Here is a 22972-nt window from a genome sequence, read left to right on the forward strand (position 1 = left end):
GAATGGTAGATCACGCTACAATAAATAACCCTGCTGTTCCTGTTTCAAGCTGAATAAAGCTGGTTTTGCTAAAGTACTGAGACTCAGCCTCTTGTTTTGGGGTGTAAGACAGTGACTTGTAGCGTGACCCCGATCTTTTAGGATTCGCTTCTGTGGCGTTTCACTGCAGTGCTGTGAGCCTGCTGTTGCCCTGCCCCGGCAATGGACAAATAATCTCACACAGACGCGGCAATCACGCTTCGGGACGCACTTCAGGGTGACATTCCCGTTGGGTGGTGGGGGGGATCCCAAAAGAGTTCAGAAACCTCACAATATGAGGAAGAAGAAAAGGATGATTTGGCTTCTGATTAATAACTGCGCAGCCCACAACAGGCGTCTGCATTTAGATAATGTTCGCATTGAATTCCTCCCACCCAATTGCACGGCAGCGCTTCAGCCATTGGATGTGGGCATCATTCGCACCCTGAAAGTATATTATCACAAGGAAATGCTGAGAAAAATTCTCATCAGCATAACTTGTAGACAGGAGAAGATTAAAATTAACGCGAAAGAAGCTATTGAAATGATTGCAAAAGCCTGGACGCAAGTTAAAGAAAGCACTACAGTGACAAATACAGAATCTCATTACGACAAAATTTTCATTACAGCAAAATATTTTTTAGGTTCCTGGCACTTCGTTGTAATGGAATTTTACCTGTAATTTAAAATAGATAATAAAAAAAAACAGTAGTAACAAGTGTAACAAATGTATCTCATATAGATAAGCTACTAATACCAGAAATGATGGCTGGGGGCAACATAAAGATGACAAGGAATCTCATAACCTATTTTATTTTTTCAGTTTGAACTCGGCCCATATGGATGTATTTTGCTTACCCTGTCTGCAATATTTTCAAGATCTATGGACTTGTAAGTGTGTTTCTAATATTTTAAAACAGTGATATATATTTGATCATTTGAAAAACCTGAAACATTTTCTGTTAATTTGTTAACAATTTATAATGTATGAAGTTACGTACCTTCAGTGTTATTAAATTTGTAATAATGTCTTACCTAACTTGTTTATAAGGTATCTATTTTCTATTTTTGGTCAAGTTGTAAAGAACAATTTTATTTAGTTTAGAGTGTCTATTTCATATGATTAAAATAAATGATGGTGACATTTGCTGTTGGTAATGAGCATTTAGAAAGGGTGAGGCGAGTGTGCCAAAATGGCATTTCATATAGATGATATTACAACAAAGGAAGAAGAGCAACTTGACACTAATTGGTGATTTATGTTTAACATTCAATTTTTTTTCATCTCAGCTATACATCAATCAATCAAACATTTATTATTTCATGTAGCACCTTTCTCAAACAGCTTTATAAAGCATGAAAGAAAATAATGGCAATGAAACTATTCCACACAATGCGAAATATAGGCTTTTTTCTATATATAGACATAAATTATTAAAGATATCAGTCTGAATAATCCATCCATTCATGCACGATTATGGAAATCCTGGCAGCATTGGGTGCAAAACAGGAAGCAACCCTAAATTAAGCCTTATTAAGCATTGTTAATAAAATCATATGTAGTAAATATAAGTTGTACAGCTTGCTGTAAGGGATATTCTGTTTTGTTAATTTTTTTAAGCTTAGGAAAGTTGTGGGACAAGTCCGTGCTATGAAAAAATCTAAGAAAATTATCTTCATTATTCTGAGACACTTCATGTTTGAGATTGTTGGGAATTCTCAAAAATCTCACTAGTTTTAATTAAGATAAAAATTAAGTAACATTTAAAAAAATAAACAAAAAAAATTCTGATGATTACTACAGATGATTTATAAAGAATATTTGCTCAGTTGTTACACCCAAAATAGAACACCCATTAGAAATCTGAGTGGACATTAGTGGCCCACACCTCATTTCTGGACTTTTTATAATTTTGGACATAGGTATTGAAGAAGTACTGTCACTAAACTTTTTTCTGTTTAATATATATGAATATGATACTAGCAAATCGTGCGTGTGAAAATTTTGCAAAAATAAAAGCGTTAATGAAATGATGATGAGGGAGAGAAGAACATCACACATTACAGTAAGAAAGCAGTATATTTTAATAAGTAGTGACTTGTGAGAGGACTCAATATTACAATAGTCATATGATTAGTATGGTAAGTTATTATAGTTAGTTACAACAGCATGAATATTTACAATACAAAATGTAACATGAACAGGTTTAACAGAACATATTGGATAAGAAGGAAAATGCTGGGCACATGTAAGTCAGTATATGTGAAGTGTGGCCATCATGTAGGTCATGTAGTATACCGACGTCTATAATAATTGTCAGAAAAAGCAATTTGTTGCATAAACATTATTGTTAGCGAAAATATTCCCCTGTGTGTAACCCAAAAATGTAGTGTACAACTGGCCATGGATAAAAACAGGGCCTGGCAAATAAACTCTGATGTTATTAAACGTTTTTCCTTGTGACTTGGTGACAGTCATACAATATGCTAAATGAACGGGGAATTGCCTATGCCATAATATAAAGGGAATATCTTATTTTGAGTTGTCAGTGTTATGGAATCCCTGTAGCTTTTCTGTCATAATGTTTCTTGTTGTCTGGCAGTTTGCCGCTGCTCTTCAGAAAGGTTGTGTGTTTAATTTGTTTTTCGTTCACTGTCTAGGTGCAAGACTTGTTGCCGCTGATCTTCAGATAATGTCGCTCTGTGGTTTGTCATATGTTGTCTTTGTTGTTCTAAGGCATCTTGCCTGTGCTGGTTGGTCTGGCGTGATGTAGATGTGTCTGCTTCTTTACGATGGTGTGAGTATGTAGGCTGGCGAGACCATTTTTGTTGGTCGCAGTTAGGCTTGTATGCACCTTTTCATTTTATCGGGAGGCTTACCTTGAAGTGAAAGAAAGAGGAGGTATAAAATGGCAGTGTCATTATGCAGTTTTGGTCAGTAACAAAGTATGCACCGAATAAACAATCAAATACCACAGTTGATAATTGGCCACATTCAAGAACTGAAGACTTGAAGATAAGCCTAAGAACAAAACTCTGCCAGAAACACAAATTACTCACTATTGTTCTGGAGGGATATAGTAGTTGTGGCAATCGTTGTTTATATCGTTGTTAATCGTGAAATAATATAAGGATATATCTATATGATTCCTTACTTAAAAATGGCTCTTAAGGTGGAACTTGAGAATTATTGGTGCTTGATGTCTAAGGGATTTTCTGATTTTTAAAGAGCACTAAAACTTGGTTTGCTTAAAGATAGTGAACCATCTTAATTACTAAGAAATCGATGGATACTATATTGTAGTACATTTAGCTTTATTTTTTACTGTTACATAGCAGATATAAATATTAAGGCTGATGTTATGGTGATAAGTAGTTGAAACCATTTTATCAAAAATATTGATTTCTTGCATCCAATAGATTTGGGATTTGAAAAAAAAACATGATTAAAATTAAAACATTTCAGATTTTCAAGATGAGTGATCTTTCTCTTTTTTCATGTGCTGTTTGCCTTGTACGTGTCAGTTTAATTGAGATGTAACCACATAGCAGTCACATGGTGGCTGGAGGAGAGGAAATCAAAATGACATTTAACATTGCTTTTGAATTAAGTGCCAAATAGTTTATGTTTAAGCCTTCTAGTCTTGTGCTTTCTGCAGCTGAGTGTCATCTTTTCTGCATTCATGCACTTTCTGAACTCACTGGCCTAAAGCAGGAATTAACGGGTGTCTGTGCATTGCAGGGTACACTCCTGCACTTGCCTATACTCCTTCATACTGGGCCACTTTGGATATATCATATAGCATAACCTTCAGACTGTGTGAGCAAGCCCATATTAAGGGATAGCAATAGGGGCAACAAAGATGGGAACTGAAATGGTGTTACGGCACATTAATCCACTGACCTTTGTTGACTCATACATTTTTTTTTAATTAAGCTTGTTTTGCCAAAGTAAACTTTTGCAAGAACTTACATTATATTTTACACAGAGATCTTTGCAAGGCATTGGCTCAGAATAGTTCACAGATCACTGCAAGCAAAATCATCAACCTTCAAATATTAAAAAAACAAAACAAATAAACAAACAAAGTAGAAGCTCATCATATATTGCAAACATTAAAGTCTTAGTAAGAAAGAGTAAAGGTAAATAAGCAATCTTGTAAATAAAAAAAAATCAAAAAGACTTGTGATATGCGAGGGGTGCATACAGCTCCCCAAACCGGACACAGACAGGCACAGAGACACACACAAGTGCCAACAACCCACAATTTTTTTCCTTCCTTTTCTTTCCAGGACAGAGTGCACAAAACACCACAATAATGTAGCTCAGTCCTTTTCTTTTCACCTGACTCTGGCTCCCCGAACACAACGAGGCGGCCTCCTTTATAGTGCAGCACTCACAGGTGTGGCGGAAGTGCTGCACTCCGGGGCTCTGGGACTATCCAGGCGCCCCCTGGCAGTGGACATGGGCCCCAGCAGGGTTGAGCTTCCAAGCTCAAAGCTTGTGGCCCCGATGCAATCCAGGAGGGTAGCCCTCCCGTGTTCCGGGTTAGGTATTGCTGTGGACATGTCCTCTCCCCCTGTCCTTCCATCGAATGGTGTCCTGACCGGGCAAGGCCTCCGGCCATCTGTCACACTGCTAAAGATCCAATGATCTTGTAAAAAGTAAACATTAGATGCACCTAATCAACTTGAAAAACTTAAAGAATAAAACTTCCATAGCTAGTGTTCAACATTGCCATGATGCGCTGTTAAATGTTTTTTTTTCTGAATTTTACAGAATTAGGAAAGATTTTGATGTTCCAAGTAACACTCTGATTGGAGCCCATGGATACTGCACGCAGGTTAGTTTGCTTAGATTTCTCATTGATAAGCAGTGTCTTAATGGAGTGCTATAAAAAAAGCAACTGGAATGATGATAATATTATAGTTTTCCGTGAAAAAAATTGATTAGAGTAAAATAATGCAAACCATCTCCCATGTGCACATTCTTATAGTTTATCTGCTTCTTGCATCAGGCTTTATACAGGCTTAGCTGTTAATATTAGGAATTTAGCCTAACCCTAAAGGCTAGAGTTTCACCATCATGCTTCATTTTTTTAACTGAGAGTTAACATTTATAAGAATATAATTAATGTATGACCCTGAATAAAAGTAAAATTGAAAATATTTTATTGTACTATAGATTACATAGGTTACGACTTGTTTGTTAGAGTCTTTGTAATTTAGTAATTACCTAATCAGAGGAATAATAAATGGTTGTGTCAATTTGTTTGTGCATTAATCATCCTTTGGTTTTGTTGTGTTGTGTTTATTGAACTTGCAGGAACTAGTAAATCTGCTACTGACTGGAAAAGCTGTTTCAAATGTATTTAATGATGAAATACAGTTAGATTCTGGGAATGGAAATATCACTCTATTAAAAGGAATTAAAGGAAGAAGTGATATTGGATTGCTTTCACTATTTGAACATTATAACGTATGTAAGGTATGTCCTACATGTAATACCCTATATTTTGTCTTATATATAAATGTCTATGCATGGAAGTGTTTGTGTATCTGTCTGGCCCGGAAGTGAGATGTGGAGTCAGAGTAAGGGCTCCACCTCCGAGGTAACAGAAACTCGCTTAGCCGCTAATACACAAGCGAGACGAGCACATCGGTAAAATGGTATCCCTTTTACTTTTCCTCCCACCGCTAACACACAAGTGAGGCGAGCACGTCAGCAAAACGAAACCTCCAAAGAAAGAGACACTCACTTAGCTGCTAATGCACAAGTGATGCAAGGATGTCAACAAAACGAATCCTCCTAGGAGAGAGACGCCAAGAGTAGTTCATTGCAGTTACCTGACATCTCTACATTTCAATTTTTTTTCTGATGATTTCAATACTTTCTAGGACCCCGGGCTTTTTACAGCATGGGCTTACACAGCTAGTAATATATATTAAAATATGTTTTTGTGTCCATGGCTATTTTCAGTTGCATTTTAGTTACAGTCAGTCTACCTGCATAGATATGCTCCTTATGGTATTTTTTTAAGTCAAAGGGAAGTCATCTTGGAAGATAGGGATTAAAACAAAATGAGTTATATAGAATATAAAATTAAATTTAAATAGCAGAAATAACATGTATCAACATTCTGACAAAAATCAGAAAGCCTCTATATCAGCAGAATTCCAATGGCTAGTTAAAAAAAAGAATTGTGTTTTTTCCTTAATTCAAGATGTAAATACTTTTTTAACATTTTTTCTAATAATCATGGTAATTTCTTATTGTTGCATTTGTTCCATAGTTTGTTTTGTGTTTTCCATGTGTGTGTTTACTGCAACAAGCAACTAATCCATCAACTTCTAATAATTATCTTAAGTAAAGTCTTTGGTTGATTTTGTTGAGGTTTTCTGTTCTACATTGTCAAAGCATTGGTGCTTGGGTTCAGAAAAAAATACCTTCAAAAATGAATAAAACAAGAAACAAAGGTAAAGGATGGTAGAATAGCATTCGTCTTTTAATATATTGTGTTCAAAATGATAATAATTGTCCACTAGAGGGCAGTGTATTAAGTATATTTATGCCGATTTGGTTTATTCCTTATTGTGAGATAAGCTTTGAAATATCAGTAAGGAAAAAATAATAAGCATCTCTTTTAATTTTACAAATATGTACAGAATGAGGACCACACACTCATAAAACAACTCCATGGTGTCACTCTTAGATGTCTTAGTATTGTTTCATCTTAAATTGCAGTAGTAGTAGTAGTAGTAGTATTGCATGTTTTTATACAAACATGAGTGTGATTCTGAAAGGACCTCCAGTGTCCCTGAAATTCAGTCGATTAGTGTAAAACTGTAGCAAAAGATTACATGCAGTTTTGATTACTGATATTTATTATGTTTTAAGTTATTTACATATAAATGCTTACAATGAAAGTTTTTGGTTAAAACATCCTATGTAGTGGTAAAGTTATGAAAAAGCCATCGAATAAGAAAAAAGGTATTGATTATTTAATTTTTGTAGCATTTTATTATGTTTATCCCGCAGTTAATATGTAATCACCATTGTTAACTAGGCAGTCATTGTTATTAATGTATTATGAAAATTGATTGTCCACAGAAAAGTTAACATTACTTTTTTTTGGTAAGGGAAGGGGTTTTTAAGAAAGGGGTTTGATTAAGGCCAAAGCAGTCATTTAATAAACATGGTCACAGTGAGTTTAAAATCGATTTCCACACTACGTTCCATGCTCCAAAGTCCTCTTGGGAAATAAAGGTTATGTATTTTAAATGAAAAGTGTCCTTCTCAAAAGTTCATTTGTAAAGGTTATTTCATTTTAATCTATGCACTTAGTCACCTTTAGATTCTTTTAGAGTGCTATTATTTAACACACACTAAATACAAAACATGTTATTTTACTATGTTGTTGAAAGGTAAGTATAATTTTATGCAAAAAAAAGTAGAACATTTCTTGTTGTACACAATAGATTCATAAAGATAAATATCTATGTGTGTGCTATAGTGACTCACCTAACTGATATTTAAGAAGTGCAAAATATTATGTAATCTTTCTTCAAAAAGTAAAAAATAACTTATAGTGGTTCTTTTATCTTTCTTAGTAGACAGCAATGATTAAACAGGAAATTTCGTAATCACTTACTTCACAAGGTTTCATTTAAATTTGAGCAAAGTTCATTTTCAATGTTGAGCAAATATACAGATAACTATAAACAAATTTATTAAAAAAATAAATTTACAATCCATCCATCCATCCATTATCCAACCCGCTATATCCTTACTACAGGGTCACAGTGGTCTGCTGGGGCCAATCTCAGCCAACACAGGGTGCAAGGCAGGAAACAAACCCTGCGCAGGGTGCCAGCCCACCACAGGGCACACACACACACACACACCCACACACTAAGCACACACTAGGGACAATTTCGGATTGCCAATGCACCTAATCTGTATGTCTTTGGACTGTGGGAGGAAACTGGCGCACCCGGAGGAAACCCATGCAGACACGGGGGGAACATGCAAACTCTGCGCAGGGAGTACCCAGGAAGCAAACCCGGGTCTCCTAACTGCAAGGCAGCAGCACTACCACTGCGCACTGTGCCGCTTAAATTTACAATCACTGAGCTAATTATTAGGAACACTATACTAAAACTGGGTAATGCGTGCTTTTGCTGTCAAAACTGTCTCAGTTCTTCATGTCATGGACTCCACAAGATGGTAAAAATATTCCTTTGAGATTCTCGTCCATGTTAACATGATGGCATCCTACAGTTTGTGCAGATTGTCAGTTGCATATTCATGCTGCAGAATTCCCGTTCTACCACATCCCACTACTGAATTTAGCTCTGGTGGCTGGGAGGGCCACGGAAGAACACTGAACTCATTGTCATGTTCATTAGACCAGTTTGAGATGACTTGTTTTTTGTGACATGGTGCATTTTCATGCATGAAGCAGCCATTACATGATGGATAAATTGTGGCCATAATGTTGTGTGCATTGTCAGCAATAATACTCAAGTAGGAGTTGCAATAGTTGCATTGAAGTGAGAGATTGGTGTTAATCAGTCCAAAAGTATGCCAAGAAAACTTACCCCACACTATGACACCACCATTTGCTGCTGAAAAGATAACAGCTGGATCAGTTTTCATGTTATGGTATGCTTAGGAGATATGGGGATATCCTCATTTCTGAGTTCTGAGAATTTGTATTTACTTCTTTTTTTATCCTGTTTTGACTTTTTTCTTAATATTGGCATTTTCCTTCTGATAAAGTACAACTCAAGGAAAGAGATGCCTGTTTAATGAATACAACTTCAAAGTATTTAAATTTCTCACTTTGGGCATCTGCTGTCCTTTATTCACTTCACAAGACTTGACTTTGCAACACCTAGAGACATAAATGGAATTGTGTTGTTAGTTGCAATAAATTAATAGCATTCTTTTTTTCTGGCAAGGTGGTATCTACTAAATCCAAGTTTATTCACAATGTCTTCATACCTTGTTTGAATTTACATTAGCTCATCTGCACATGTTATACGTTAATTTTACATTACATAATGTAAAATGGTTGTATTTTTATGTTGTTTATAGGTTGGCTCCTATTTAAAAACCCCAAGGTACCCCATCTGGGTGGTTTGTAGTGAAAGCCATTTCAGTGTTCTGTTCTGTTTGCGTAAGGAGTTACTTAGTGACTGGAGGATTGAAAGACGGTTCGATTTGTATTACTATGATGGACTAGCTAATCAGGAAGAAGAAATTCGTCTAACTGTGGGTAAGTGTTGCTAGAAGAACAGCATTTCTTTGGAGTATTTTTTTCAGAGATATTGACAGGTGGAATTGTAAAGTATCACATTACCTGTTTTGCCATTAATACTGTATAACATTTCAGTGTTCTGAAAGTACATAATCTTATTTTAGTAGGGCATGGGGCCTGGCGTGTCCCAACAGCTTTGTGTGCAGGACAGGAACCATCCATGGATTAGGAACAGGTCCACTGTGATGAATACTCATGCATACTTGGCCAGTTTACAATCACCAACAAACCTGTAGGTTATGTGGGAAAAAGCTGAAGCACATGGAAAATGTATAAATTCTACCTAGACTATGACAAGGGAGGAAGATCCGTGACATAAGCAGTAACTGCTGTGTCTCTCTAAAGTTTAATCATACACAGCAAATGAATTACGTCAGTGACAAAGGAAACACTACAGTATGGTCAACATTAGGCGCCTCCTTGAGTAGCAGCTTTTCCAGCAGCTCCGTGTAACATTACCTGCCTTTTCCCAGTATGTGGATTGTAACACCCGGGGAAATAGGACTATTGACCTGCTGTATGCAAATGTTAAGGACGCATACAGCGCCACACCGCTGCCTGCACTTGGGAAAGCAGATCATAACCTGGTTCTGCTTCAGCCTCAATACAAACCAAGAGTGAGGGAGCTACCTACAACCACACACTCATTCAGGAAGTGGTTCCCTGAGGCAGAGCAGACTCTGAGAAACTGCTTTGGAACCACGGACTGGGATATCCTGCAGGGGTCATATAGCGAGAACATTCAGGAAGTTGTTGACTGCACTACCGACTACATCAACTTCTGTATGGATTTTGTAGTTCCAGTAAGAACAGTACACTGCTATGCTAACAACAAGCCATGGATTACAAGTGACATCAAGGGCCTTTTGAACCAGAAGAAAAGGGCTTTTAAAGGCGGTGATCAGCATGAGCTCAAGCACGTGTAGAAGGAACTCCAAGTCCAGCAAAGGAGTAGTACAGGAGAAAGCTGGAGCAGAAGTTGCAGAATAACATCATGAAGGAAGTGTGGGATGGGATGAAGTTCATCACTGGCTGCAGCTCGAAGCGGGGTGCCTCCATCGAGAGAGACGTGGAGAAAGCAAACCTGATGAACAACTTTTTTAGCAGGTTTGACCACCTTAAACCATTCTCACCCTCACCTCAGAGTACTGCACCCTCTACCCATCCTTCAGCTGATACCAGCATAGGAGAGAGTTTCCTCCCACCCATAATTACAGCAGCCCAGGTAAGCGGTAAGCGGAGAGCTGAGGAGGCTTTGTGCCAGCAAAGCAGTGGGTCCAGATGGAGTATTGCCACGACTGCTGAAGGCCTATGCGTTGGAGCTGGTTACATCTTCAATCTGAGCCTGGAACAGGGGAGAATCCCGAGGCTTTGGAAAACATCTTGCATCACCCCAGTCCCAAAGGTATCACGTCCTGGTGAGCTGAATGATGTCAGTGATGAAGACCATGGAGCGGCTGCTGCTTCACCACCTGAGGCCACAGGTCCGCCACGCCCTTGACCCTCTGCAGTTCGCATACCAGGAGAAGATGGGAGCGGAGGATGCCATCATCTACATGCTACACCGATCCCTTTCCCACTTGGACAGAGACTATGGTGCAGTAAGAATTATGTTCCTGGACTTCTCTAGTGCCTTCAACACCATCCAACCTCTGCTCCTTAGGGACAAGCTGACAGAGATGGGAGTAGATTTATACCTGGTGGCATGGATAGTGGACTGTCTTACAGACAGGCCTCAGTATGTACGTCTCGGGAACTGCAGATCTGACACTGTGGTCAGCAGCACAGGAGTGCTGCGGGGGACTCTGCTTTCTCCGGTCCTGTTCAGCATATATACATTGGACTTCTAATACAACTCGTGGTCCTGCCATGTGCAAAAGTTTGCTGACGACACTGCTATCGTAGACTGGATCAGGAGTGGGCAGGAGGAGGAGTATAGGAACCTAATCAAGGATTTTGTTAAATGGTGCTCAAACCACCTACAACTGAACACCAGCAAAACCAAGGAGCTGGTGGTGGATTTTAGGAGGCCCAGCCCCTCATGGACCCTGTGATCATCAGAGGTGACTGTGTGCAGAGAGTGCAGACCTATAAATACCTGGGAGTGCAGCTGGATGATAAATTGGACTGTACTGCCAATACTGATGCTCTGTGCAAGAGAGGACAGAGCTGACTATACTTCCTTAGAAGGCTAGCATCCTTCAACATCTGCAATAAGATGCTGCAAATGTTCTATCAGACGGTTGTGGCGAGTGCCCTCTTCTACGCAGTGGTGTGCTGGGAAGGCAGCATAAAGACAAGAGATGCCTCACGCTTGGACAAACTGGTGAGGAAGGCAGGCTCTATTGTAGGCATGGAGCTGGACAGTTTGACATCCGTGGCAGAGCGACAGGCGCTGAGCAGGCTCCTGTCAATTATGGAGAATCCACTGCATCCACTGAACAGTATCATCTCCAGACAGAGGAGCAGTGTCTGTCTGTCTGTCTGTCTGTCTGTCTGTCCGTCCGTCCGTCCGTCCGTCCCAACCTTCAAATCTATTAATGTGCTTTATCAAAGCCAATGAAGAACTATTACATTTATTATAAAATCACCAGTAACAGTGCACTGAATACACTTGATTTGAGCATTCATAGTTTTCATACTCTTTCTCTGTACGTTTAGCATTCATTTGCTCAGAGGTTGATGTGCTTGCTGCTTCCTGAGCAGCTTTTCTTTTCTCTACCCTAGCAGCCTGTTTCTTCTCTTCTTTCGTCAGCATCTTTTTGTGTTAAAACTGATTAAGTCGGTGTTTGTGTTGCAATTACTTAGTATGTTTTCTTTAATTTTTCACTTAAGCTGGCACTTAAGTCTTCAATCTGCTTCAAGAATGATTTAAGATATGAAGAGGTAGGGGAAGTGACAGCGAAGGTGGTAAGGATAAGAACGGCACCCGTACGCATGCACTGCACTGCCACCCTGCTGGCCACTGCCGAGAGTTGATTCTATAATAAAATAAAATAAAAAGAGGAATAACCTTGGAGGTCAATCATCACCGCGAAAGTGGATAGCAAACGTCACGTAGTATATTTTTACCAAATTTTAGGTCAATAGGTCAAACGGTTTGCGATCTGACAGATGATTTAAAATCCTGGACAGACAAACGAACAGCCACGGTAGAGTTATATATATAAAGATTGGAGTCAGCTATTAGCTAATCAAAAAATCTAGAAGGAAAAGTGGCCTCCCCTCATTGTGGAAAGAGGACATGCAGCAATAAGTATGGAAGTAACACTTGTGATGCCCCATGCCACTAATCCTTGGCACTGTCCATTGATGGAGCGTCTACTAGTTAATAAATTGAGGATAGACCAGTAGCAAATAAGGAGACAGACAGGATTTATGGCTCAAAAAGGTGCAAAGTGTTTATTTAAACCACAAAGAATTAAAAGTAATCCTAGTGCATTAAAAATACAGTGGAACATCGGGTCACGACCGTAATTCGTTCCAAAACTCTGCTCGCAACCCGATTTGGTCGTGATCCGAAGCAATTTCCCACCATAGGATTGTATGTAAATACAATTAATCCGTTCTGGACCGTACGAGCTGAATGTAAATATATACATTTTTTTTAAGATTTTTAAGCACAAAAATAGTTAATTATACCATAGAATGCACAGTGTAATAGTAAACTAAATGTAAAAACATTGAATAACACTAAGAAAACCTTGAACAGGGAAAACTAACATTGTAAGAGTTCACGCTAATAGCATTACGAACCGATCGCTGTAAACACTTTTTTTTAATGAGTTTTAAGCACAGGGGAAAAAAAGGAACATTTGAACAAATCCGAACTTTATTTAAAAACTAACCATAAACAACCAAGAAAGTAACATTGCAGGAGTTCACGCTAATAGCCTTACGACCCGATCGCGGTAAACACTTTTTTAAATGAGTTTTAAGCACAGGGAAAAAAAAGAACATTTGAAAAATCCGTAATTTATACAAAAACTAACCATAAACAACCAAGAAAATTAACCTTGCATGAGTCGAGTTCTGGCATGAAGGAAGTGAGGAGGAACTGGGTGGAGAGGAGATTACAGTTTTGAAGTAAAGTCCCTCTGTGCGATGCATGTCTGACCAAGAACAATGTACTGTACAGGTACAGGGAGAGACAGAACATGTGCATAAATCACCAGCGTGTACAAACTGGAAGGGAAATGAAATAGAGCATGAAGAGTTCACAGCGAATGCACAGGAAGAAACTTAATACGTGCGGAAATCATCGGCATGTACAAACCGGAAGGGAAACTGGCTTGTTTGTCACCCGAGTGTGTGGTCGTGAACAGATGCAAAAGTTTATCGAACTTTTTGGTCGTAACCCGATTTGTACGTGTTCAGAGACGTTCATGACCCGAGGTTCCATTGTATACAGTGTCCAGATGTATAAATGAAATGGTGTTAAAAAATATTTTACAAAAATATGAGATCCTCATAAAACCAGTCAGTCACAAAGAAAGAGAGGTCATATAAAATAAGTGCTTTGAAATAGCAATAAAAAAATAAAAGATTCTTCACTCTTTTCAGAAACATAATTGAAACTGACTCACACACGGTTCAGCTCCCTCCCAGAAGATAATGTCAGACCCCCAGGCAACTTGTCCTTAGCCACCGTTGCTCCAAGCCTTGTACACAGCAGCATCTCCTCTTGGCTTCACACATTTTTCCGCCATCACCACTTACCTCTGGAATACTCCTTGTGATTGTCTGCGTTATCCTGCCTTCACTGTTTGCTGAAATTGCTCAGCAACTCCAAAGCTTTCTCCACGGTGGATCACACTCTCTTTTTCTCCACTCTACGGGACCCATGCAGAGCCCACTCCATCCTATGTGTTCTTATTTCTTTTAAGCTCATTTTAGCTCCCTTTCTTTTCCCTTGATTTCGCTTTCTCTTCTAATTTATGTTTCCTTTTCAATGTCGATACCTCTGTTTAGTACAATTGTACTTTTTTATATCATGCATCGACAGCCTCAGCTGCAGCCCTGCACTTGCCCTGCTGCTAAATGGCATTTACCTCATTAAGGTGAGTGTGTGCATGTGTACAAGTCAGTGCTGAATAATTAGCGGGTTCAGTAAAAATTCTAAAAACACCCTGCTAGACACACCAAACCACAAAGCTATGAATAACTTTAGAAGGAACTATGAAACAGCTCACACTCATTATTATTAGTAACTTTGTAATACATGCACTGGAGGTGCTGATCATTTCTGGTATGTCCAGCCTGTTTTGTTTCAACATATGAAGAGGTCAAAGCAGTTGAGAAAATTGAAAATATGTAAGGGTATCTATTTGAATTAAAGAATTAGTCCTATTATAAACTGTGCATTTTGTTTTCTTTTGCAATTAAATATTTGAGATAAACAAAACAGAAATGCACAATGATGATGGTAACTTTCATGATTATTTAAGTGCAGGAAAACCGCCACCTACATCAGTTCTAACTCTGATCCCTGCTCTGTGAGAGTTCTGGAAGTCAGTTGAGTCCTGGACAGCCAAATGAGAAAAACGTCAAAATATTTTATGGACCAAAGCAGATTATTACTGCTCTGTCCAATCCCCCCCTCCCCCGGCCCCTCCCTTCTCTTATTTCTTTACAGATATCAACTGGACAATAAAGATTTTGCTTCCTGAACACTTTAGGGTAATAACATGGATTTTTGCCTGCTGATCACAAAAATCACCTTTAAATTTTCCTATCGTGTACCATTTAATTGCATTTTATAAATATACATATACAGTACAACAACTCGAACTGAAGCATCTGTGGTAATCTGAAAGTAGTGGCATTGCTATTAGTAATGCAGCTTGGATATACTAATTGCTGTTGTTTCATCTGAAAATGGGATAGCCATGCTAAAGAGTCTCATTACATTAAAACGCACAGGCTACTCTGTAAGTATTTGGTTCCCGAAACAGAAAAGCACGGGACATAAACCACCTGGTGGCCCAACAATGACATTTTTGTGTCTTCTTCTTGTAAAACATGGAATGATTTCATGAAAGCAATGAACAAGGAAGGTGAAGGATTTTGATTTTTGAGACAGATTTGGTCCACAAACCAGACACATCATCAATGGCAAGCGGTTCAAAGATCTACTAGTGGGATTGGAGGAAATGGCTTTGAAGGAATTCAAAGATGTTTTCTTGGCGTCTGTAGAGCACCAAACTACTTCCAGCTGCTGGACAAAATGCTTCAAGCATACAAAACCATGAGGTGATACATGTCACTAAAGATTCATTTTCTGCATTCACACTTGGACTGATCTTGGTGCAGTCAGTGACAAACATATGAAAATTTTTACCAGGACAGTGTAATGATGGCAAAGTAGTATCAGGGTAACTGGAATTCATCAGTGCTAGCTGACTGTTGTTGGACACTGAAATGACAAGCATCAGCTGCTGAGTACAAACGAAAATCAGCAGTGAAGCATTTTTAGCTCAGTTAATCTAATTCAATGTGTCAGTATTATTAAGCAATTAGAAAATGGTATGGTTAAGACGCTGAATTTAATAAAAGTCAATTTTGTGTTTTTCCAAATTCCTATGTGATACAGTCAATCTGAAATTGCAGTTTTGTACAGACTGAAGTTGTTTATCATGCCACCGTTTTTTCAAGAAGCAAAACATTTGAAACAATTTGTTGTCCAGTGATTTTATTGAAACAGATGATTATGGGCCACATAGAGGTTAAAAAACAGATGAAGTTTGTTGGTTAGATAGTGTGTTTTCCCATCAACTCATTTTGCTTTATCTAGGTAACACTGCCGGGGAGATAAGGCCTTTCCATATGGCATGGGGCAAAATGCATCAAGCAGTCTCAGAAGTATGCTAGTTCAAAACATCTTAATGTTAACTGGCAGCTATTAAAAAGTAAGAGTAAAAGAAACAGTTAAGGATTTCAGTTTTTAACAAGTGAATGAACTGAGATCAACACAAAAAATATGTTTTATATTTGGCATCCAATAATGAAGCTTGATGAAATGAAATCAGCAACTGTAGAACTCCAAGAACATGACCTCTGCATTAAACCATTCATTTATCCATCTCCCAAACTTGCTTTCCTTGATGGCAGCGAAGCTGGAACCTATCCTAGCAATCACTGGGCGCAAGAACAAACCCTGGATAGGGTACCGGTAAATTGTAGAATGAACACATACACACATTTGCACACACACACACACACACACGAGGAGCCAATTTAAAATTACCAATCTACCACACCTGCATTTCTTTGGTCTGTTGGAGGAAATTGGAGCAAACAGAGGAAAGCCACACAGATGTGGGGAGAACATACAAACACCATGCAGGGAGCACCCAAGTTTTGAATCCCCCAGTCCCCATGTTGCAAGGCAACAGCTCACTCGCTGCTCTACCATGCATTAAACCATATATTGAATAATGTGTTTTTGTTTTTACTTCAGATACTTCTCAAAGCAGTGTTCCTGAAACAGACAGTGAGCTCACTCCTCCTCTTGAACATTGCATCAGGACAAAGTAAGCGGACATTTTTTTTTTGTTTTAAATAGCTAACTGTAGAATAAAGAAAACATAATGTTGTTATGTTTTAAAGAGAAATTCCTTTGAATACCCAAAATAATAAAACAATAGTGGATTCGGAAAGTATTCGGATCCCTTCACTTTATGGTGTTGTACATTTAATTTTTCATCCATTAGTCATCACTCAACAGCCCATAATGACAAAAGGAAATCATGTTTTCAGATTTTTAAAAACCAAAAACTGAAATCTCTCATTTATACAAGTATTCAGATCCTTTGCTGTGTCACTCAAAAATGTGGTCAAGTGCATTCTGTTTGCTTTAATGATCCATGAGATGTGACTAGAACTTGCTTGGAGTCCACCTGTAGCAAACTGAATTGCTTGATCATCATTTAGAAATGCACACACCTATGCATATATGGTCCCACAATTCATACTGCATGTCAGGAGAAAAACCAGGTCATAAAATCCAAGGAACTCTCTGTAGACCTCTGCTGTAAAACTGTGGCGAAGAATAGATCAGGGTGAGCGTATAAAACCATTTCTAAAGCTTTGAGTGTTCCCAGGAGCATGGTAGCCTCAATAATTGTAAAATGGATGAAGCTGTGAACTACCAGAATTCTTCCTAGAGTTGGCCGTTTGGCCAAACCAAGTAACCAGGCAAGAAGAGCCTTGGTTTGGGAGATGACCAAGAACCCAATGGTCATTGTAACAGGGCTTCAGAAGATTTCTGCTGAGATGAGAGAACCTGTCAAAAAAATGACCATTTTAACAGCATTCCATCAATCAGTTTGTATGGTCAAGTGGCTAGATGGAACTAGAAGGGACTCTTGAAAGCATGAGGGAAAAGATTTTCTGGTCTGATGAGACAAAAATTACACTGTTTGGGCAGAACACCAAGCACTATGTCTGGCAAAGACCAGGTACTGCTCATTACCTGCCTGGTAAAGCATAAAGCATGGTGTTAGCAGTATCATGCAATGGGGTTCTCCTCATTGACATGGACAGGAACACTGGTCAGAATTGAGGAAAGGATGAATGGAGAAAATGTAGATAGATTCTTGAAGAATATTTGCTCCAGAGTGCACACAACCACAGACTGTGGCAACGGTTCACCTTTCAGCATGACATTGACCTGAAGCATAAAACCAAGACAATATAGCTGTAACTTTGGGACAAGTCTCTGACTGTCCTTATGTGTCCCCAGCCAAAGCCCACACTTAAACTCCATAGATCGTCTGTGGAAAGACCTGAAAATGGTAGTTTACAGACGCTTCCTATCTTGCTTGTCAGGATTTAACAGGAAGAAAAGGATAAGCTGCCCAAAGCCTGTAGAGACTTACCCAAGAATACTCGAGGAAAGCCATAGTTTTTGCCAAGGTGCTTCTACAAAGTACTGAATTAACGATCTGAATACTGGATGAGAAATTTCAGTTTTTGACTTTTAATAAATTTGCAGGCCTTTCTGAAGACCTGGTTTCACTTTGTCATTTTAAGTTTTTGAGCCTAGATTGGTGGGCACAAATGAAAAATGTATCCATTTAAAATTCAATCTACAGCAAAATAAAGTGTGCAGAAAGTGAAGGGACCTGAGTACTTTCAGAATCCACTGCATGTGCAATGCATAACAAATGTTAAATATCACAAATTCTATCAAATGCAGTTGAATTCCCGAAAACTGTGTTAAAGTATTTCAGCAAATTGTTTAAAAGTAGTTTTCCTATAAAAGCACTACATTCTGTCAATGTGACTTTTTTTTTCAGGTGGAAAGGAGCTTTGATTGACTGGAATGGAACAGAGCCCATTCTCTGAACAGCTACTCTAGCATAAATACTAAAATAAGAGAATTTGAATTCTCAGCTCTCATTTACAATTCACAGACAAGACCTGAATATTATTTTAATGTGTGAGCCTGTGGCATACAGCAACACATCAGAAAGGATTTCAAGAACTTCAAAGTCAGTTTCAAATGTTGGTTTCAGCTTGTTTTTGAAGATTTGAAGAAGAGTTCAATTTCATGCCAAACAGGTCATAATGCAATCACTATTTGCAAATCCAGGTCATCCAGTACATCTAAATACTCCATTTTTGCCTTTGAATGATGAAGCATGTCTGTGATTGTTGCCACAACCGCCATAATTTCTCTTGTTAATAGTTCAGGGAGGATTGTTTTTCCCTTTTGTTCTTTTAAATACTGCAATGTAAACCCTAAGATTTGTTTAAACAATATTTACTTCACTGGTCTGCACCAAAGTCCTCCCATGCTAAAAAATCAGTGTACTTATAGATTTAGGTGTGCTGAATTCATTCCTGAAATTAGAATTTCTCCTTACAAACTGTTTACGTGAGATATGAGAGTCAGTGAAAAACACTACATGTCTGTTTTATGGCATAAGTATTTTTCAAGCTCAGAATATCATTTCAAGTATGTTTTGAGCTAAAAATGATGTTAAAATTGATGTTGGGTTATTTCCACCTCAACTGTGTATTTGCTACACATTTTTTGCTCTCAATCATTTTTTTCTCTCTTCTTATTCTTCCAAAATAGCCAGGAATTTATATTTAGAAGGTTAGAAGGAAGCCTTTTTATTATCTAGAAGAGAGAAAATAGACGACAAGAACATTTTTTTGCTCCCACTTCATATAAAACTGGAGTTGATCAAAAACATTACAAAGGCAATGAATAGAAATTTGGGAAACATTCAGATACCTCAGATGGAAGGTTTCCTCGCACTAGCGAAGCAAAAATAAAGTATCTTTGCTGAACCACAAATCTGGCAGCTCTGCAAATCCAAGCTGTGCAAAGTTGAAAAAAGAGCTTAGGGAGCATCTGATAGCATGTCCCACAATTTTCTGGAGAATACAGAGGCAAAAAACGAGACTCTAGTTCAGGAGCTACTCTTTTCCTGCCTATCTGTTGGCTGCGACATGTCTTTAAAAATCAATGTACTACACTCTCATTTGGATTTTTGCCTGAGTACATAGCACTCATCTCTGGAAAAAAGATTTGGAGAGGTTCCATCAGGACATCGCTCAAATGGAGAGACGTCTATGTTAGCGGACATCTGTTGGTCATTCCATTGTGAAATGCCTTCAGAAGATTACAAGAGGAAAAAAACTACCAAGTAATTACTTTTTGTAGGTAACAATTATATTTCAAACATTTACACATGTAATTTATAAATCTTTAAAAGTCTAACTAATTAATTTTAAAAAATATGTTTTTTTTTTCTCTAAAATAAAACCTTCATCTCTCAAAATCTGGATGTAATGGAGCAATTTTGCTGTTGGATGTGGAATCCATAAAGAACACTTAAAATTTTTCATGGGAGTGAATTTTTTGATTTTTTTGTTTTGCAGACCAGGGTATTCAACCACTATATCTGAACAGAAGCACAGAATCCCTTAGGAAATAACCCCCTTACCACATGTCACTATTACCCACTGTAATAGAAGGTAAAGGAAATCTGGAACTCACCACAATTGATCATCTGCAATATTTTTGGCATAAGTATTGCTTTTAAAAGACCCTTTCAAAGAAAATGTCTAGCAGTGTGAAGTTAGAAAATTTGGAAAAATGTCTATAGGCCTCTCACTTTTAGTTTATTGCTTTACAACCTATTATTCAAAGCAATAAAACAGATACTTATAACTTACTAATCTTTAGCAAAATAAGAACATAAGTAGTTTGACAGATGAGAGGAGACCATTTAGTCCAGGGGTTGCCAACTTCAGCAAGGTTTTCATTCTAACCCTTTTTTTTAATGAGTGCCCTGTTTGTGCTGCTAATTCAGTTCTTGTAAATTGATTTTAATTGAATTGATTTGTTCCCCTGAATTTCTTCATTGTTCCTCCGAATTGCTTCATTTTTTTTTCCTTAAATGGCACCCAAACAGAAATGAAATGTGAAGTGAGTGAGCCAACAGAAGACCAACTAAGTCAGTGCCTGCGACGCCAACCAATTTCACTCCAACCGCCTGCTTAATGAGGTGCCAATTCTTGTTGTTAATTAAACAAGTTCTTTAATTCCGTGGCTTGTTGCTGCTCTCATGGTGCATTAACAGACATTTCTGAAATTGTCGATTTTCTTTTTCTAAGAGCAATGTTAAAATGTTTTGGGGACCTGAGCAGTCCAGCGCTCCTGAGACCTTCATCGTTCTTTATTTTCAGATATTGTATGATGGACACCAGTTGTTTTGGCTCATTTTGTATCTCATTATTGTTTGGCTGCTAATTAAGGAAAAAGAAACAATTAAGGGGTCTGAGTCTTCAAGAGCAAGTCAATTAAAATTAGTTGAAAAGAAGTTAATTAGCAGCAAAAGCAGGTCACTCATTAAGAAAAGGGTTAGAATGAAAACTTGCAGTCACGGTGGTCCTCCAGGACCTGATAGTTCATCAAGTACATTTATTTAGATAATAGCTAAGCTGTCCCGCTCTCTCATCCACATACTCCTTACAAGTTGTCAAAGTTTATGCTAAAACTGCATGTCTCTGTAGTTTGTTCCAGATTGCCACAACTCACTGTGTAAAGAAGTGCTTCCTAGCTTCAGTCTTTAATGCACTTCCTCTTAATTTCCCCTTGTGTCCTCAAGTACGTGATTCACCCTTAAACTGAAAGAATTCTGCTGGATCTGTTTTATTGTTGCCTTTGAAGATGTTGAAGACCTGAATTAGTTCTCCATGCAGTCTCTTCTGCTTGACACTAAACAGGTTTCGTTTCTCTGAGTCTGCCGGAGTAGGACATGTTAAGTTGCTCCACTCTGCAGAGCTTCAAGTGCTGGTATGTCTTTGTTGTAGCATGGTGACCAAAACTGCACATAATACTCCATATGCTGTCTCACTAGTGCAATAAACCAAGCAAGCTTAATATTAATACATACAGGTGCTGGTCATAAAATTAAAATATCATGAAAAACTTGATTTGTTTCAGTAATTCCATTCAAAAAGTGAAACTTGTATATTAGATTCATGCATTACACACAGACTGATGTATTTCAAATGTTTATTTCTTTTAATGTTGATGATTATAACTGACAACTAATGAAAGTCCCAAATTCAGTATCTCGGAAAATTAGAATATCAATTAAGACCAATGCAAAAAAAGGATTTTTAGAAATGAAAGGTATGAACATGAAAAGTATGAGCATGTACAGCACTCAATATTTAGTTGGGGCTCCTTTGGCCTGAATTACTGCAGCAATGCGGCGTGGCATGGAGTCGATCAGTCTGTGGCACAGCTCAGGTGTTATGAGAGCCATTGTTGCTCTGATAGTGGCCTTCAGCTCTTCTGAATTGTTGGGTCTGGCGTATTACATCTTCCTCTTCACAATACCCCATAGATTTTCTATGGGGTTAAGGTCAGGCGAGTTTGCTGGCCAATCAAGAACAGGGATACCATGGTCCTTAAACCAGGTACTGGTAGCTTTGGCACTGTGTGCAGGTGCCAGGTCCTGTTGGAAAATGAAATCTGCATCTCCATAAAGTTCGTCAGCAGCAGGAAGCATGAAGTGCTCTAAAACTTCCTGGTAGACGGCTGCGTTGACCTTGGACCTCAGAAAACACAAAGAACCAACACCAGCAGATGACATTGCACCCCAAACCATCACTGACTGTGGAAACTTTACACTGCACCTCACGCAACGTGGATTCTGTGCCTCTCCTCTCTTCCTCCAGACTCTGGGACCTTGATTTTCAAAGGAAATGCAAAATTTACTTTCATCAGAAAGCAGCAGTCCAGTCCTTTTTGTCTTTAGCGCAGGCGAGATGCTTCTGACACTGTATCTTGTTCAAGAGTGGCTTGACACAAGGAATGCGACAGCTGAAACCCATGTCTTGCATACGTCTGTGTGTGGTGGTTCTTGAAGCACTGACTCCAGCTGCAGTCCACTCTTTGTGAATCTCCCCCACATTTTTGAATGGGTTTTGTTTCACAATCCTCTCCAGGGTGCGGTTATCCCTATTGCTTGTACACTTTTTTCTACCACATCTTGTCCTTCCCTTCGCCTCTCTATTAATGTGCTTGGACACAGAGCTCTGTGAACAGCCAGCCTCTTTAGCAATGACCTTTTGTGTCTTGCCCTCCTTGTGCAAGGTGT

At 38.4% G+C, this 22972-nt stretch overlaps 1 protein-coding gene across 1 annotated transcript in view; it reads left to right on the forward strand.

The window, feature by feature from the left end:
• Window positions 1-21664, forward strand: part of mindy4 (MINDY lysine 48 deubiquitinase 4) — a 68366-nt gene extending 46702 nt beyond the window's left edge. Inside the window, exons 13-18 of the mRNA XM_028804184.2 lie at window positions 842-909; window positions 4799-4862; window positions 5345-5506; window positions 9119-9299; window positions 16801-16873; window positions 18641-21664. Of these exons, the coding sequence (XP_028660017.2) occupies window positions 842-909; window positions 4799-4862; window positions 5345-5506; window positions 9119-9299; window positions 16801-16873; window positions 18641-18689 (597 nt within the window). The 3' untranslated portion in view covers window positions 18690-21664. The remainder of the gene's footprint in view (window positions 1-841; window positions 910-4798; window positions 4863-5344; window positions 5507-9118; window positions 9300-16800; window positions 16874-18640) is intronic.
• The last annotated feature ends 1308 nt before the right edge of the window (window positions 21665-22972 follow it).

This window comes from Erpetoichthys calabaricus, chromosome 6 (genome assembly GCF_900747795.2).
Source record: "Erpetoichthys calabaricus chromosome 6, fErpCal1.3, whole genome shotgun sequence".
NCBI classification, from domain to species: domain Eukaryota; kingdom Metazoa; phylum Chordata; class Cladistia; order Polypteriformes; family Polypteridae; genus Erpetoichthys; species Erpetoichthys calabaricus.